At 33.3% G+C, this 18,516-nt stretch overlaps 1 protein-coding gene across 2 annotated transcripts in view; it reads right to left on the bottom strand.

Annotated features, from left to right (window-relative positions):
• Window positions 1–8,154, bottom strand: part of crp (transcription factor cropped) — a 231,810-nt gene extending 223,656 nt beyond the window's left edge. For both annotated transcript variants that reach the window (XM_072527379.1, XM_072527380.1), the window contains exon 1: window positions 7,598–8,154. In XM_072527379.1, the coding sequence (XP_072383480.1) occupies window positions 7,598–7,680 (83 nt within the window). In that variant the 5' untranslated portion in view covers window positions 7,681–8,154. The remainder of the gene's footprint in view (window positions 1–7,597) is intronic.
• Between the last annotated feature and the right edge of the window lie 10,362 nt (window positions 8,155–18,516).

The raw sequence follows: 18,516 nt of genomic DNA, 5'->3' as shown, positions 1-18,516 counted from the left end.
TGTGCTGCATATAAATAACCACAATCACCTTCAACGGCCTTCTAGATAAACAGAAACATTATTCTGTAATAATAATATTTTTCATTACGATGTATTTAGGTTTCATTGTGATATTACATTATTTTATGACTAATAAAATAACCAAAAATAATAGTTAGCCTAACAACTAATAGTAATTTATTTGCTAAGCTATTTTAAATTTCTAATGTATTAGATTCTGCCATAATGGTTTACTGTATGTCTCCGTAAATTTGACGGATAAGGGTAAAATGCTTTTTGCCAAGTTTCTCACCTCGAACTTTTTTAAAAATTCTCGAAATTACTCGAAAATATCATGTTTGATGAATTTAGTAAATGTGAAGAAGTACATTTTCTGTAACATTTTTTTACCGGAACACTACTCTTTAAAACGATTATAAAATATTATTTTCTTGCATTTACTATTTCACATTTGGTGGGAATCCAAAAAATTGTTTCCTTCACTATTATCTATTCTTCCAATAAATCATTTGAAAACTGTAAATTGTATCAGGATTAACTTATTAACTGATGAATTGCAGTTGCATTATCTAAATCATAGTAGAAGGCATTTACGTTTGCATTTATAATTTATAACCATAACAATTCCGCGACTTTCCGAGGATGTGGAAGTTGCTGAATAGGAGCTCTTTCCGCACATAACAGACTTGGTGGGGAAGTTTTCAACGTCCTATGGATGGATATATAGAACAATAGATCAGGTATATCCAAATAAACATCCTCGGATCAAATGATAATATAACATAGGTGCTACAGCGATGTTCTTAACTCCATATCTACACAATGTTGAATCAGCAAATCACCAGACACGTGGTGCCTACCCTTAAGTGTCACCCTATGATGGGATTTGTTGTAGGGCTACTGAGCTCTTCAATCCCGAGTTGTAACACCAGCAAGGCCCAAGAGAGCTGACGAACTCGGGGGAAATTATAGGCTTGGTATGGTATGGATGCACAGCCGTACTTGACAGCATTTCGTCCTAAACTCCAGAGAATAAAATGGCCATGAGACAAAAAGAGATAGCCCAGAAATTATTGAGTCTATAAATAAAAATATAAAGGAAACAAGTAAAGAGGTGAACTCTGTCGTGGACATAATCCAGTGTGCAATAAATATAATTTAAAATAATATAAAATATTCAATTGTTTAAAAAGTAAAAGAATCTTCACAGAAAATGTACGTAAAATTAAAAATTCTATTGCATTATTGTAATAAAAACACAATTTTTTCAATAAATATAGTTCAATAAAGATTTGTTTTTGCGTGTAGGTAGAAAAAATATTTATTCAACTGCTTCATACAAGGTTACTTACTGTTCTTTAAATTATGACTGTCAAACAATGCGTTAAATCCGAAGAACGGCTTTTTCATCGGCCAGGTAGTTTTATCGACCAAAACCAATCAAAATGTTTATTACTTTATCATTACCTGGAAGTGTTAAGTGAGCAAAAGATGCCACAGTCACGGTATGTGCCGAATGAAGTGAGATAGCGTATGGGAATGGCTTGTTTGTTTTGCATACCTCTAGATAGACGGGACGACAAATATTTGCAATGCCTATCGAATCATTCCGATGGCGGGAATGAAGTTGAAATAAAAGTCAGTGCCGTGACGTTATTGCATTTGTATAAAAATTCAGGAGTATATTTTCGAAATATCTGAATGAATAACTTTTTGGTGATTATTATAAGGTAAGAATATTTAAAAACATTTCAAAACGATTTGAAATTTCTCAAATATTGTGGGAATTTTAATAAACTAATAATGTAGAAACCTACATAAACTATTTAGGTATAAAATATTAGTATTAAAAAGCACCAAGTTTCTTAGAAAGGATTAAAACTTCCAATCAACATAAAATTGCTTATTGTCACTTATTTTAATTGCCATTTGCCTTTTTGTTGTATGCGAAGTTTGTCGGAGAGGTCATATTATTTTTATAGATTCTTGGAGGAAACTCAGGCAAGAAAGTATCAATATTTATATTTTTTTAGCTTTAAACAGTCAAGACTTCTGCCATAAAAGCTGTACTACTATCATGCATTTCCAAATCGAGTATAGAAGTTCTTACAATGTTCATACTTACAAAATGCTAGCGTCTATCTTAAAAAAGAAAATACAATTTTCTTTAATGGTCGAAATCAAATCTTAAAAGGAACAAGGCAAAAAGTTTAAATTAGGTTATTATCACATACTGATATTTCTCCTGACACCTAGATCGAAATTCGCAAAAAATTGTAGTTAAAGTCGCCGAGAAAGTCAATGGAGGAGGGCGAGAAAGCTGCACCACGATCGTATACAGGGCCGTATTTTCCAGATTCTAATTTAGGTTCCTCGAAAACAAATACGTATGTATCAAGCCAGTTACTACTAAAACTCAAAACAAGTATGTGTACCAATATATTAGTATCTTCTTCCAATCTGTAATATTGTCTTTTCGTCTGGCTCTATTTTAGGTTACACACACTGCAGCTTAACTTTGTTTTTAGTAATTTTTCAACTAAAAAGTCTGTTGGATTCGGAATCACCCTCCACTTCTTCTTTTTCCAGTTTTACTTGGATTACTTGAATGTTCATAAACTTGAAAATGCGGAACTGGAGAGACGTGGATTTCACTTTCTAGATGTCCATAGGTTGCTACAAAATATTATGCAAGGGAAAATATCAGGCAAACGTAGTCTAGGACGAAGAAATGCTTCATGGTTGAAGAACATGCGAGATTGGTATGGTATTTATACCATAGTAAATAAAATTAAGATATCTATGATGGTAACCAACGTTGCAACCTCAACATCGCATCTCAAAAATTTCGGCGTATAACTACGTAGATATTGCGAAAATAAATGTTTGTACTAGACTGATATCAGTGTTTTTGTTGTGTTCCATATTTTGGAGAGATTCGACATAACGGTTCTCTTCTATCTATGTATACTTAGTCGAATTTCTTGTTCTCAGCTTCAATTGTTATTGAATGTGCTATTAAATATATAACACTGGAAACCCAAGTCATATCCAGCAATGTTATGAACTTTCATTGTATTACTATTGTCCATGATCGTCACAACTATTTTTAGTTTATGGAGTATCAACGCCAGCTTTTCTTCACTTTGAGTTAATTAATTAACATCAAACTGACTTTAGATCTCTTCACTACACTGTTCACTACTCACTGCACTCTAGTACAGTGAGTAGTGAAGAGATCTGGGGCTCAGCAGATTGAGTCCTCCGTAAACCCTGAAGAAGACATCAGACAGGATGTCGGAAGTTCGGTGTAGTGAAAATCGACGCGGTTTAACCCGGAACCTTGGCGGGTTTGATATTAATTTATGTTAGTTTATGTTTAATATTGTACTAACCGCGGAAACCTTTAAGGTTCTTGAACTCTTAATTAGTCCATAGAGCTTCGGCAAAAACGCGCCACCGAGTCCTATTTTGCGATAAGGCCTTCACCTCATTCCAAGACTTTTCTTGACCTCTTATCTCGTCCATATTGATCTTCTCAAAGTTTGTGATGGGCGCCTTCTTTTTCTTTTGTCTTGACGATTTCACTCTAGGGCAGTACTCTCTACAATATAAGAGCTATATTTACGAAGTGTGTGGTCGATCCAGCCCCACTTTCTGGACTTTATTTCATTCTCTGTCCCCTTCAGTTCGGTCAGGAGTAGCTGATCTTAGTTTCTGATGGTATTAGGCCAAAAAATATTAACAATTCTTCGTAGACATTTGTTAAGACCTGCAGTTTGCTTATATGGGTTTTTGTCACTTTCCAGGTTTCACATCCGTAGAGTAGAACAGAATTGATATTCGACCGAAATATTCGGATCTTTGTCTTTGTGGTATACTGGCCACACCTCCAAACGGGGCTCAGCATGCTGAATGCTTGCTGACCTTTTCGTATTCTCATACAAATATCGTCTTCCGAGCCTTCGCTTCGGAACGTTCATATTAAGGATTTGTCAAAACAATCCCATTGTCCGCTTTCGAAAGCTTTCTTATAGCCTTGGTGTTAAAGTCTCCATAAATGATATTTTTTTTCATACATAGTTTCCATGTAAAAACAGTAGGTATGTAGATACACCATTAAGGAAAAAAATAAAAAATGGGCATGTATGAAATACTAAGAATTCTATTAAAACCACAAATTAAGAACAACCAAAAATTAAGGGAATCTAGCAATATCCAATCTTTTCAATATAGCGGAGTAAAGTGCCACTAGTAAATCATAAAAGACAATATACTGGGAACAGATCGGAATATCCCTGTTATTCCTCATACAACAATGTGGGTAAGTAGGAACACTAACGAAAGCCTGCTAAAAATGTAAAAAAGGAATGGTAATTCATCGAATTTCACCTAATAATCAAAAGAAACTAGAGTTCAAAATCCGATATACTGCATTGTGCACTGACATTACTCCTTCTAACGTGTATAACCTGTTTTCATTTTTTTAATCAGACATCAAAAATCGCATGAAGCAAACATTACAGAAATAAATGTTGTACCTGTTCTTGTAATTTAACATCTGACAGGTTTAAATTGATAAACCACCTGGTGTACCTCTATCAGTTGACACGCGGCAGACTGGTTTGTCATAAAGAACCTAATACATTAGGTGATGGTCTTTTGTGATTCATACATAATAAGATAAAATGTAATGAGATTATAGCCATAATGGTTTCCAACATTCTATACAAGATGGAATCTGAAGAGAAAATTAATGTGTATTTCAAGTTAAAAGAAACCATGATGAAACCGCGGTGAGATTTGCAAACAATAGTACTTACCAATCTATCAGTTCTCTAACAGAAAAAGTTAGTTTATGTAGAAGTACGCCGCAAAACACTTCCTTAAAACATTAACCTGTCCTAATGCAATTAACAACTGTCCAAGGCACAACATTAATTTCTTTCAAATGTAACCGTGATCATGTCATTTATCATTAATTTCCTCTAATTATTGCCATTGATGTTAACCCTCGATCACTGCACTAATGACAAAATAATTATACATTAAGTAATATTTTTTTACTGCATACCTGTGTCACCTGTCGCTAAGTTTAACTTTTAGATTTACGAAATAGTTTTATTTCACCTAGAAATATCGAGGTAACTAGAGAATGTTTAATCTAGATCTAGACATGGAGGAAGGAATTCAGAGAATATAAAAATGAGTTCACTAGATGTTTTAGGCTTTTTTATAATATATAACCACCAACACTTTCAATGGTGGAAAATTTTAAATTACTACAATTACAAATTTGCTATGACCACTTAAAATTTGAACAACGCATTGACGTTACAAAATTGGTTTTCGCTACTCAACCGACTAAAACCCATTGAGTTTGAAGTTTCCATATAATTATAAATGATAAAAGGGGGATCTCAAGTCGATAATTCTGTAACACTATTATTTTCAATTATCTGGAACTTTGGTAACTTTTGAATTTACCCCAAATATAGGGTTCCTACTTCCACCAAGAGGAACCAATGTATCAAGTTTCAAGACACAGTAATTTTCTCTAATAGGGAGCTTAATAAACAGTGGAGGTATAAGTACAAGACACAAAAAAGATACAAATTATTCTAAACGATTCAAATTGTCATACTCATCAAGATAATTTAACTGTATGTAGTTTATCGTCGATTATTTTTTTAATATTGTTATATAATTCGTAAGACGATTCTGTATATCGAATTGAGTTCAGTGCATTCTGTTTCGCCCACGTGTCATCGCCAAAGAAAATAGGTATAAATAACACCCAACCACGCATATACAATCCACCTATACCAACACCCAATCAATGATACATGGTTGAATAGTTTTTGGGGTGTCCATCCATGTCAGCTGTTCATGTGAGGGTTTGAAACAAAACAACACACTACATAAAAAGTTTCCACCCTATCCCTAATAAAATTTGTGACTGCATAAAGAAAGTCTATACTTGGATATGAAAATATTTATATTAATGAAAAGAGTAAAAACATTATGAAAAAATATACAAAAGTACACATATCTACTAAAATTCTGAGAAAACCCAATAGAAAAAACAAAGTGATTAAGAGAAGCGGAATTCCACTAGCAGATGACTTTCTATTGTACTGTACTATATTCCATTTTTGCAAATGACGGAAGTGCCTGTCAAGAGTTCAGAATAAGAAATGTTAAGGAGACATTAGAGCAATTTTGACTGATAAATAACAAACAACTAAATGAATGATCTATTATATTAAATAATTCAAATAAAAGCATACTGACGTTTTAATACACGACTCCACTTTATATTTTGCAGTAAATAAATCAAAATAATTTTTCGTAAGACACTTGTAATTTTTAAATATTGCTGCCTTGACATTCAGATGAATAGTAGTACCCGCCTTTCCATCACAAAACAAATTTGCGCTAGGTCAGTTCCATTCTAGAGGTTTCCTTTCATTATATTCATTATCTGATGCAACATTTTTGTAGTAACACGATAGGTTTATTAAGTATATTCATTAAATGAAAATCGAATTGATATATATAAATAGAACGTATATAGGATGAAATGTGTGTTTTTACATGATTAGAAAATAAATCGCAAACACATGAATTATTGACGTTTATATTATTGCGTAAAAACACCCCCTATAATATTTTCTTATTGCGACCCACTGCTACGTATTCACATCCAAATTTCCAAGCTCATAAGTTCTTATAATCCACACAACGTTAATACAAAAAAAAACAAGTTTCTCCAGCAATCGCCAAAGATTGAGTATTGGATCAAGATAGAAAAAAAAAATAAACCATCTAGCCTTAGTTTCTTCAATTCAAAATTTCAATTTGCGTTTAGTTTAATACTATGTTGAATAAACAATCATCTTTGTTTTATACTTGTTTAGATACTTAACATTTTTTAAGAGAATAAGTACAAGGAATTGTTCTTCTATATACCTAGTACTTGGAATAAGAGCTAGACATTTTAAATAATAAATAAAAGATTAAATAGATTGAAGTTGGACATAAAAAAAATAAATAAATTGTTAAAATAATTTATTACTATATATTTCTGAAGAAATAAGATGAACTTCTTGTATATTCACAAGTATATTTGCTACCACCCCAAACAAAAGCTTTAAAATAAATAAAGTCTTATGAAAGTAACAAACCAAGGCTCAGACTCCAAATCAGAAGTTATAAAATATTTGTTCACAGCTCGAAATGTTCGATCACTATTGTTAATATAAATTTCAACTCATGATTAAAATATTTGTAAGAAATTCTATACAAAACAATGATTCTATCGTCAGCTGCTAAATTTTGGTGCAGGGGTGCTCGTCAATCGAGTTCACTGTTCACGAATAAAAACTTGGAAACATGGCGAGAATTAATAGTAGCGTTCGTTAAGCCAATACCAATTAATAGGTTTACAGCGTTCCAAAATAAACCAAAAACGATGTAAACTAACAACACACTACAACTAATAATGCAGATAGGAATGACGTACCGAAAGTCAACATAAACGTCAAAATCATGTGTAGGAGAACTAACGCGCGGTAAAATCATGTGTATTTTTTACCTGGATATATTTCCCAAAACGTCCTTCTGATCACTATTGCCTTCGTCGTACACTATATCTTCTTTCATGACGTAAACAGACATATTTTGCACTAACTAACGAGTCTTCAATCACTGACAATTAAATGTAAATTTGTTAATCACAATTATTCACTGATAGTAGGTTGCAGCGCGGGACAACCAACATACGCTACGCCTCACAGCAGTTTTCTGGTAGCGGCGTTTGGCGGGAAACAGCTGAGGCCAGGTTGACGCCAATGTAATATTCATACGCCGTAGCATCAAAAACCGAGATTGTTAAAATACAACTATTCTCATACTAATTGCCACCGTTCCCTAAAAATACCTCAAACTAAGATATAACCTTTTAAAACTTGTTAAAATATTTAGTATTTTGTGAAATATTTGCATGAACATCAAGGATCTATTTACGTCGCGTACAAATCGGTCGGTGAGAGTCGCTCATCGTCTGCCAGCTGGCGGCGTGGCCCCGCCCGTTGAGTTGAGTTGAGACCTAAGCCTACTTGATTCGTCCTTCCCGCCAACTACCGCACGCTCCCATAGAATGAATGCTTTGCCGCTTCGTCGCTATCGTACACCCTTATACACCTCTCTTTTGCCCTCTGATTTCTGAATACAATTCAATATTGAGAGATATTTATTCGCTTTACTACGGCGAATTCCGATCCGATTGGTATAACACGATAAATATGCATAATTACTACGGTCACATGCCGCGTAGTTCAACGTTTGTAAATGATGCAGATATTAGATGAATTATTAAAAACTTATCAAGCCATCATTTTATATCTAACCGACTTACGTTTAAATTATTAAAATATGTTCAAGGATATAAATACAAAACACTGAAAATCACATACTACTTGGGAATGAAACAAATATAAGTAGTATAATGTTCAGATTCTTTTAAAGGATGCCGTGTTTTGTGTTTTAGATGTTAAATTTGAAGATGTATGTAGAACCATAGGCGGACGTATATATTTTTGTTAGGGATTATTTTTCGTTATAAATTTTTTCATTCGTCAAGCAAAACTCTGATGTACTTTTCAGATACTTATTTATTTTGTAATGTGTACTATACTTATTATTTTGATTCTTCTTCTCTCGACATTGAATGTTTTCAGATTTCGAACAGGACATATTAGCTTTTTTTGTTTTTTTTTTATACAAACTATAATATTGATTTTCTTTTTCCATATTTAAAAAGTATCAGCAAATATTTATAAAATACACTTTTTGAGAAAATATGTGTATGATATGAAATACTTAATTTATTCGAATCATGGATATGAACTTACAATAACGTAGACCAATTTTCACTTAGATCAATTTACAATAAAATTAGTTGCAATAGTGTAGATATTTTTACGTCTCGTTTTAACCTTTATTACAAGTGTGTCAGATGTTCTGGATTGAAGCTATTAATGTTAGCTTTGGTGTAGAGAAATGATTCGAAAAAATCGAACGTAAGGCAGACATAATCCTTCTTCGCCAGTTCCATTTGTCTGCCACTTACCGCATAGATGACTAAATAATATATAAATGAATTATTTTAAATAAGGCCACAATTGAATGAAAATACATTTCTAACTAAAAATTTGGCGTTTCGATTTTCACTTCGGAAAACGATTTCCGGACTGGAAATTTGGTTCAGAACCAAATGAATTATTATAATAGCCTATTTATAATTATGTATTTATTATTTTATATCTCTGTTACAACTATAGAGCAATATCTCTACTGAGCATAACATATAAAATTCTACCAGCCTTCATCAAGCAAAAACTCACTCAATTCACAGAGAAAAAAAATGGGGACTACCAGCAAGGATTCAGAGAAGGCAGATCCACTACAGATGCGATCCACATAGTTACACAAACAATCGAAAAATGCCACGAACACGACATAGAACTCCACATCCTCTTCGTAGACTTCAGACAAGCCTTTGACTGTATTGGAAGAAATAAATTATTTATTGAAATGAAAAATCAAGATATACCAGCAAAATTAATCAGATTAACAAAAATGACCATGGATGGAGCACGAGATAAAGTAACAACAGAAGAAGGTAGCACAAAATCAATTGGCCAGCAAAATTAAAGGAACCATAGCTCACTCCTCAACACAAATAGTTGCATATACAGATGATTTAGTTCTTATGTAAAGAGACAAGGAAAGATTAAAAGAAGCAGTAACAATCCTGGCAAAAGCAGCACGGAAAAGAGGTCTAGAAATTAATGAAGAAAAAACAAAATATCTACTCTGCTCTAGAAGAGAAGATAACAGGACAAAAGAAATTAAAATAGAAAACTACACTTTTGAAAGAGTCCAAAAATTTAAATATTTGGTAGTAATAGTGAATGTCCAAAACAATAGAAGTGAAGAAGTAACGGAACGAATACTAGCAGACAACAAAACATACTGGAGATATCATAGGCTCATGAAGGACAAGAACTTATCCCGAAATACAAAATTGAAAATATACAGAGTTGCAATCAGACCAGTAGTTACGTAAGCAGCTGAGACAATGTGCCTCACGGAAAAAGATGGAGAAAAATTGAGAATTTTCGAAAGGAAAATCCTCAGACGGATTATGGGCCCGATAAGAATGGACAACGGAGAAATGAGGAGAAGAATGAACCATGAACTAAGAGACATAATGAAGAGAGAAGATATAGTTAGATTTATTAAAGCACAGAGGCTGAGATGGCTGGGACACATAGAGAGAAGGAAAATCACTAGGAAGGAAGGAAGATACTGATTAAGAAGATCACCAGATGGAAATTAGCAACTGAAAGACCAAGGAGAAGACCCAGAGAGAGATGGGAGGATCAGGTCATGAGAGATATCAAAATTATGGAAGTGAGAAACTGGAGGGAACTATGCACATATCGAAATGAGTGGAAGAAAATTGTAACTAAAGCCAAGTAATACAACAAACTTTGACAACATACAAGTGAAATGCGGAGTGATTCACCACAATAATCGAATCAGAGAGCTCTAAGTAAGAGCGGCAAACATTCTCTACAGTTAATCTTTATAATTATTTTATTGACGTGACAACGTCTTAAATTAGTCATTCATGAAAAAGTGTAACGCCCGCTCACGTCTGTTACAGTGAGTTACCGAACGAGAGAGAGGCCCGCCGGACCGGCGAATGCCTTGCGTCACTCAAACATGAACGGTCCGCTGTGCGCGCAGCACTAGGGAATTAGGCGCGTTGAATCGGTGCGTGCTTCCGTGCTTGTGTCTCTGTCTTTCTCGAGCGTTCTTGGCGTTCAAGACACATTACAGCAGAAACACTTCCTTTCATTTCATATTTCTCCTATCATCGTCCTATCCTCAACAAAATCACTCAAATAGAAATTAGTTAAGTTTAAGTTTACATGTACAATGTTTTAGTAAACAAAATATATTTCTATAGTTAAAATTTGTGCAATTCTTATTTTCATTCAATTCCTTGTTCCTATTGTGCAATTTAATAATATTCATATCAATAAATATTCTACCGAGAAAAAGACGTTGTCACGTAAAATCTTCACCCGTAAAACCGACTTTACAGGCAACCGATTTTTGTTTTTATCTTGTTAATTATTCATTATAACTGTAAAGTTGTATAGAAGGGCTAATTTACAGCTAATTTAGATCGTTTATCTGCTCCAAATGTAGGCAATATACAGTTAAAGTTAGAGTGTTGCATGAGTTTCAATATTTCCTTAAAGTAACTCATAAAGATAAACGTAAATCAAATAACATAATATACGTTTCGAACTAAACGAAATTACACACTACACACTTACTATTTTACCTTTACTATTTTTTTTCCCTTAAGTCCTCTGTTATAGACCTCTCGTACATCTTCCATTCATTCATGATAACTATTCCAAAATAAAGTTCTGGAATCCTATACCAGCTTGTACAAGTCTAGGAGATGGGTATCATATAGGTTTGGAGTCACTTGGTAGTTAGTCACTTGTCCACTCCAAATGTCCATTTGGAACATTACCTACTAAATCCTTATATAGTGACGGCCATAGCTCAGTGGCTATAGGCGGTGGAACAGTAAAAAAACGCCGTTTCAATAAGTTGTTTTTTTATGTAAAAATATTCAAAATACAAGTCATTTTTGATTAAAAACTTTGCAGTTCAGCTTTCTTTGAAAATGTATTTGGTATCTTAGTGAGCTGTTGGGAATAATAGGAAGCGTTGTTACTATTACACTATTTGGCTCCAAGGTTGGGATCAGTGAGTTTTCAAAGCGATCTTCAAAAATATCAGCTTCTATACTCATGTAGTCAATGTTACAATCCCCTATTTTCTTCCCACATAATTTTAAAGCATTCGGAACCTTTTCCTCACTTCCTCCAGAATGTACAATAATTAGCCGCAATCCTTTATTTGCAGGCATTTTTGATATTCACATGTTTACACCATCTCATCCTTCCTTAACTATATCCTTGGTATCATATCAAGTTTCGTCCAAATAGTTTGACGTTTATGTTCTGTTTTAAATTTAAAGAACCTTAAATTATTTATTTTAAGCGTTTGCAACAACCTTCCACTAAAATGTTTTTGGTATTTTACTAATCTACATTGTTTCTTTCAGCAGTATTCGTTTTTACGATTAGTATGTTGTTAACCTTGCCAATCACCCTCCACATTTTATCCGGACTTGGGACCGGCTGTGGTAACCGCAGAGCTATTCAATCCACCCCAGGCAGTGTTTTGGCAATCACCCCAGGCACAACAGGATGGAGTTTAAATATCTAGGCATCACATTATCTAGCTACGGAAAGCTCGAAACTGAAGTGAATAGAGCAAACAGAGCCGCAGGCTGCCTGAATGAAACAATATGGAGAAATAACAATATCGGGAAAGAAACGAAAGGCAGAATTTAGAAAAGAGTCATCAGTCCAATAATGACATACGCGGCAGAAACACGACCTGACACAGACAGGACAAAAAGGATGTTAGAAATAGCAGAGATGAATACACTTAGAAAAAATGATGGTAAGACACTATGGGACAGAGCTAGAAGTACAGAGATACGACGTAGATGCAAGTTGGAGAACATCAAAAACTGTAAAGGTACATTTTTACTGGAGCGTTTGTTGCAATTATCGCTCAGCGATCGTCGCTAAGCGATGATCGCAGTATACCGCTTGTGTGGTCTGTTACGGCGCCGTTTTGACTGAAGCGTCTGTCGCTGGAGCCGCTAGCGTCGATTGTTGGTAACTGGCCAGAGGAGAGCAGATACAGTCGCAAACGCTGAGCGACCATAGTGGCTTGTGTATGTGATTTTGAGAGTTTTTTATTTGACAGAATCCTTCTGGAGACTATGGATATGGAATACAGTTTGTAGACGACATTTTCATATCTTTTTTTACTAAACTTAACACAAAATCAAACTGAAGTTCATTCAAACGGAAGAACCATGAAAACTTAACATCATCTCCTAATAAATGGTTTTACCAAAATTTTGAAGCATCCTTCTTCTTGCCTTCTTTTAAATATTGAATGTTTTTCTAATCTTGGAACACTTAACAATTCTTCGTCCTCTTTTATTTTCTGCTAGCAGGTATTTTAACAATATTTTTTTTGTTTTTCACCCGCTGATCGCTGCAACAAAACCACTTGTTCGTTAGACAACGGACAACTCACCAACTCACTAAACAAATCATCGTTTCAGTAAAAACACTCGGCTTGCGATCATAGCTTAGCGACCATTGCTCAGCGACGATCACTCAACGATGATCGCAACACACGCCCCAGTAAAAACGTACCTTAAGAAATAGAAGAATAGAATGGAACGATCATATAAGCCGAATGACAACAAATAGAGTACATAGTAAAGACGGCAAGAGACGGTTCCCCAATAGGAAGACGATCAGTAAGAAGACCACGAAAACGATGGAACGACAACTTACTGGAGGCACATTGAAAAATAGACAGAGTCATATCTACATAAAAAGAAGCAGAAGAAGACTAATGTACATTTTTAAAAGTAAGCTTCGTGGAAATTAATATATAGATATTATATTGGCCACGGTTCAGAACTTTCCTTATTGCCTTTGTTTTATGACCCATTTTTATTAGATTTAAGCAATCGTTTGATGTTATTTAGTGAGCATAGTTATTACTTAGTTAATATATTTTATTGAAAAATGTTAACAAACTTATTTTAAATAATAAGTATAGGTATTTATTTATACAGTGTTGTTTTGTTTAAATTCATTTTTATCAATTATATATTTTATATAATTTAAATTAAATTAAAATATAACATAACGCAATTTCTTACTTTCATCAGAATTTTATTTTTCTTCCATTCCACTGCCATCTTAATATTTAAAAACGCCATCTATTAAATTTTCTTTGAGTTACGGCGGATAGTACAAAAATGTAATATTGATTTTTCGTCATAAACCTGTAATTTATTACAGTTCTAGGTTTCTTTATTTATGTAGTCAAAAATCTATAAGTTGATATAAGTTTGGGTATTCCTGTTAATAGTTCTCTTATTCGCAATCGATATACTTACTGTTTGCCGCTATTTTTCGGACTATCCACTGTCACCATATCCATTTGCGGGTCGCTTAAATTTTGAACGGTCATCTTTCATTATTCATTTGTAGCAGGTGATAATACCAATTTAATCAATATATAAACAGATTTAATGATTTATTATAACTAGCACATTGTTTGACCTTATTAAAGATATAAAAATGAAGTTAATAGAATAACACATCCCTTTAGCACGCTCAGCTGCCTAAAAAACCAAGGCAAACCAAAAACTAACAACACCCGTTTTTTTCTTCTTATTTAACCGTTCGCCTGTAAAGTTATCATTTAATTTTTAATTTTCCCATAAAGTTAAAAAAAGCATGCAAAGAAACGCAGTGGTTTACAATAATTCGTAACTTTGGAGGGAACCAAAGTAAAAAATTAAATGAAAATAAATAGGAAGTTGACCAAATTTGCATACCTACAGGATATTTTTGAGTGAAATCTATTTCATATATTTTACCACAAGGTGTCTTAAACCTAGGTAATAAAAATATATTTTTGTTTTCTTTTACTTGCCCCAAAAAAATATTAAAATTGGGCAATAAGTAAAAAAGATTTTAAATATCCAAATTTGAACATTTTAAACCTTTATGCAGCTTTTTAACCATTTTTATGCACCTTAATGTAAATAAACCTATAAATATATAATATATAAAAATATGTAGACAATTTTTCTTTTCCGACACAAATTGTTCTTTTCTTTATCTTCCTTCAGTGATCGATAACTCCACTGGAACTGCTGGTATTGGCTGTGATAATCACCGTTAGGATTTATTTTATCTGGCGATCGATACGATCCTATGGTCGGAGCAAGGGTCGGTGGTCGGCGCCTCGTAGTGTCGATTCTAGAGTACTAGCAAAGAATATAGACGCTTATAGAAGACCAGTTCAAATGGGCGATTTGGTTACGGTTTAAGAGGGTGGCTGCATAAACTCACAGCGTGGTGCCGTGGCCGTCGGCTTAAAACTATCTTGAAAATTTCATAATGAAATATGTAGTTAGGGGGAAGTGGGAAAGGAGTACGAACGGGTAACTTTGCATCTACGCCTAAACAAATTTCGATGCCATTGATTTGCAAACTGTCTTTTTTTTTGTTTTTTCACAATAAAATCTTTATTTTCAATATATTAAATTGTTAAATTTTTAATTTTAAAACTTAAAAATGTATGATATTTACAATATTCAAAGTATTTATTTTTTTAATTGTATAACTTTGAATTAAAAATTGGTTTGTTCCAACACAACGAAAAACCGTCACATAACTTTTTATTATACTGTTTTTCTGCCCAGAAATTAACGAAACAATTACATAAATACAAAAAAAAAGTATTCAATGAAACTTTTTACTAAATTATGAAATTTTCCATTTCGCCAAAACTTCCATTTCATCCATAATTTTTCAATAACAACAAAAAGCATTCCTGATTTATTTTTGAAATAACAAAATAAACTTTAACAGTACATTTTAATGAATAGTACCTATATGTGAAAGTTTTTACGCTGTATGGGTACTATTTAATCTTGTTTTAAAATAACAACTAATAGTATCTAAAACATAATTTTCACAATGAATGAATATTGGTGAAATTATTACAATATAGTCTTAAACTGATTTATACTTAAGATTTGTACATATTTCAATTAAAAATTTGAATTATAATAATTTTTCTAAAAAGATTAATTTATTAAAAGTTAAAATAATATTATTTTCTTTAAACAATTTTATAAAACGCAAAAATTTAATCCTATTCTACGACCACGCGGCATCTACATATAAAAATATCTAAAGTTGCATTTATTGCCCCACTCTTTCATATTTTAGAAGCAAACCGCTCCTTAGTGGTACCACGTGCAACACGTGCGTTCCACTCGTCCCACTTTTCTTTATCTATGTCACATCTTTTGCTATGCTCAAAAATAACAGTGAAAAATTCTTCTATAAGCGTCTATATTCTTTGGTACTAGGATCGAGGGTTGAAAAAATACTAAGCTCGAATACTATGGTCCGATACCTGGCTCGAGGCTGGGCGCTGCGCTTTGACGGTGAAATATGGCATTTTTAAAATAATGCATTTATTTTACCTGACGATGATAATATGCATTATATGGTCCTAGCGAGGGTCGGCGCCTTGTTATGAGCGCACACTTAGAATATCTTGTAAGTTTTCGGCTAACATTTGAGGCTATCAGAGCAAGAGTGGGCTAACCCCAATTAATGGATTTACATGAACCAAGAATATATGCGTTTTTTTTGAAATTTTATAAAATTAAAATATGATGCCAAAAGGTAGTCATTGTTTACAAATCATTAACTAATAATAAAAAACTCGAAGGTCTTGCAGTATATTTAAAAAATATACAAAAATTTAAGCTTTGTTTGTGTATTAGACCGCTTTTGCATCAGTGTGCCCTAAAAATTTTAATAGGAATGTGGATTAGACCTAGAGTACAATTAAACAATATCAATGTTGAAAATATGCTTTATTAAAAAACAAAGTAACAAAAATACTTAATCTTCATCGTTAATGAACTCTTCTTCATGCTGTATAGTGGATCGTATTGTTCCAGTGCTTGTGTAAAATCCATGATGTATTGGAGGTATAAATGAAAGTAATTCCAAAAGATCTTTTTTTTGCTTCTGTTATTGGACGTCCATCGGGATAAAGATAATCTAGCTGAAGTATTTCTCTGGATGTCCTCCTTTTGACATCTAGTGCATTTTGCATTATTGCTGTATTTGTAGTAAATTGTAAATGGATTTGTTTTCTTGTCTTGCAACCACTGAATCTGTAACCATTGGACTTTTTGATTTTTGTGTATCAAGTTTGCGATTTGTTATATTTCTTTCTAACTTCTTAGTAGAATAAATATCGTTTTCTGTCATCTTTATTACCGTAATATGTGAGTTCTTTTGTGCATGTGCTATTACTTTTATCCACTCGTCAGGTACGTAGATATCTTTAAAAAAAATTTTTTTTGCCTACTTATTACTCCGAAATCTTGTTCACAGGCAAGGTAAGAATGTCCGCTGACTAAAAACTTATGATCAATATTTTCCACTACAATATCAAAATGTGACACAAAAAAATCGCAAATCGCAAGGGACGGCCATTTTAATGTTACCGTTCTGCCCTCCGCATTGATCGGAATATAGTATTACATTTTTTGTTGTAACAACATTTTTAAAATAATGCAGTAAACAGGATCCTATTTCTTGAGGTCCTCTAGATGCTTGTGTCTCGTTCCAAACATACATATGAGCATTATTCGTAGCCAAATTATGGACTCCTAAGACGTAAGTCCACAACTGGCGTTTATAGTAAGAAATTCCAGTGCTGATAAATGATGTGGGCAACGTTCGCATCAAGTCAAATGCACGGTCTGCTTTTCATTGGTGAACCTCTAGTGTTACTTCAAATTCACGTTTTTCTGCTTGAACTGTTGAGAACTTTATTTTATTGTTACACAAATCATATTTTATGCACGAATCCGTAATTGCTGTATGGAATCCAATATTAAATTGGGTATTAAATATTTTTCGAAATATGTGGAATGATTCAGGATTACTAGTATGTTCTTCTTTGTAAAAGTTATAAAGGATTCCTTAACTCAAATCTGGTGCAAAATAACGTCTATGTTCACTTTTATGCCTCGTATAATGTGATTCGTATGTGGGAAATTTGCTAATGATTTTTTTTTACTTCAGTAGTTTTGTCGTCACCTGTTTTATTTGCTAATGTACTTTGTCCTTTTTTATCCCTTCTATTATCCTTTTTCTATTCACTGGAAGGTTAGATTGTGTGATACGTACCCTTGATTAGCAGTTAAAACCGGTCTATCCTACAAAGAGGATGGTTAGCCCACTCTTGCATTCTTTTACGTATTTATGTATCGAACAATTTTGGTCTATTCCACAACTTCGTGGGTCAGCCCATTCGTGTTTTCAAATTTTTGTTATTTTCTATAATGCAAAATCACCTTACTGGAGAAATTTATGTTATAATATACGGAAATGTTGGTTAGACCGGTTTTGCTTTAAAACTTTAGGTCGTTAGAAGTGATGGCGATCTATAACTTAATTATCAACAAAATGTTGGTTAGCCCACTCTTGCTCTCATTTCTTCTCTTCAACTGTGATGACATGCTGTATATAATTTTGCCACTGTTTAGCAGAGACATTGGCAAACGCGTCATATGTTGCACACAATATTTTTTAAAGTCAGTGTTTCGGGCAGCAACGTAATGTTTAACTTCGCTCCAAATCATCTCTATCGGATTGAGCTCACATTTGATGTTATACTTGTCGTATATATCTACATCCAATAGTTCTT

Source organism: Diabrotica undecimpunctata, chromosome 3 (genome assembly GCF_040954645.1).
Source record: "Diabrotica undecimpunctata isolate CICGRU chromosome 3, icDiaUnde3, whole genome shotgun sequence".
NCBI classification, from domain to species: Eukaryota; Metazoa; Arthropoda; class Insecta; order Coleoptera; family Chrysomelidae; genus Diabrotica; species Diabrotica undecimpunctata.
This window is presented reverse-complemented; position numbering and strand designations above follow the sequence as displayed.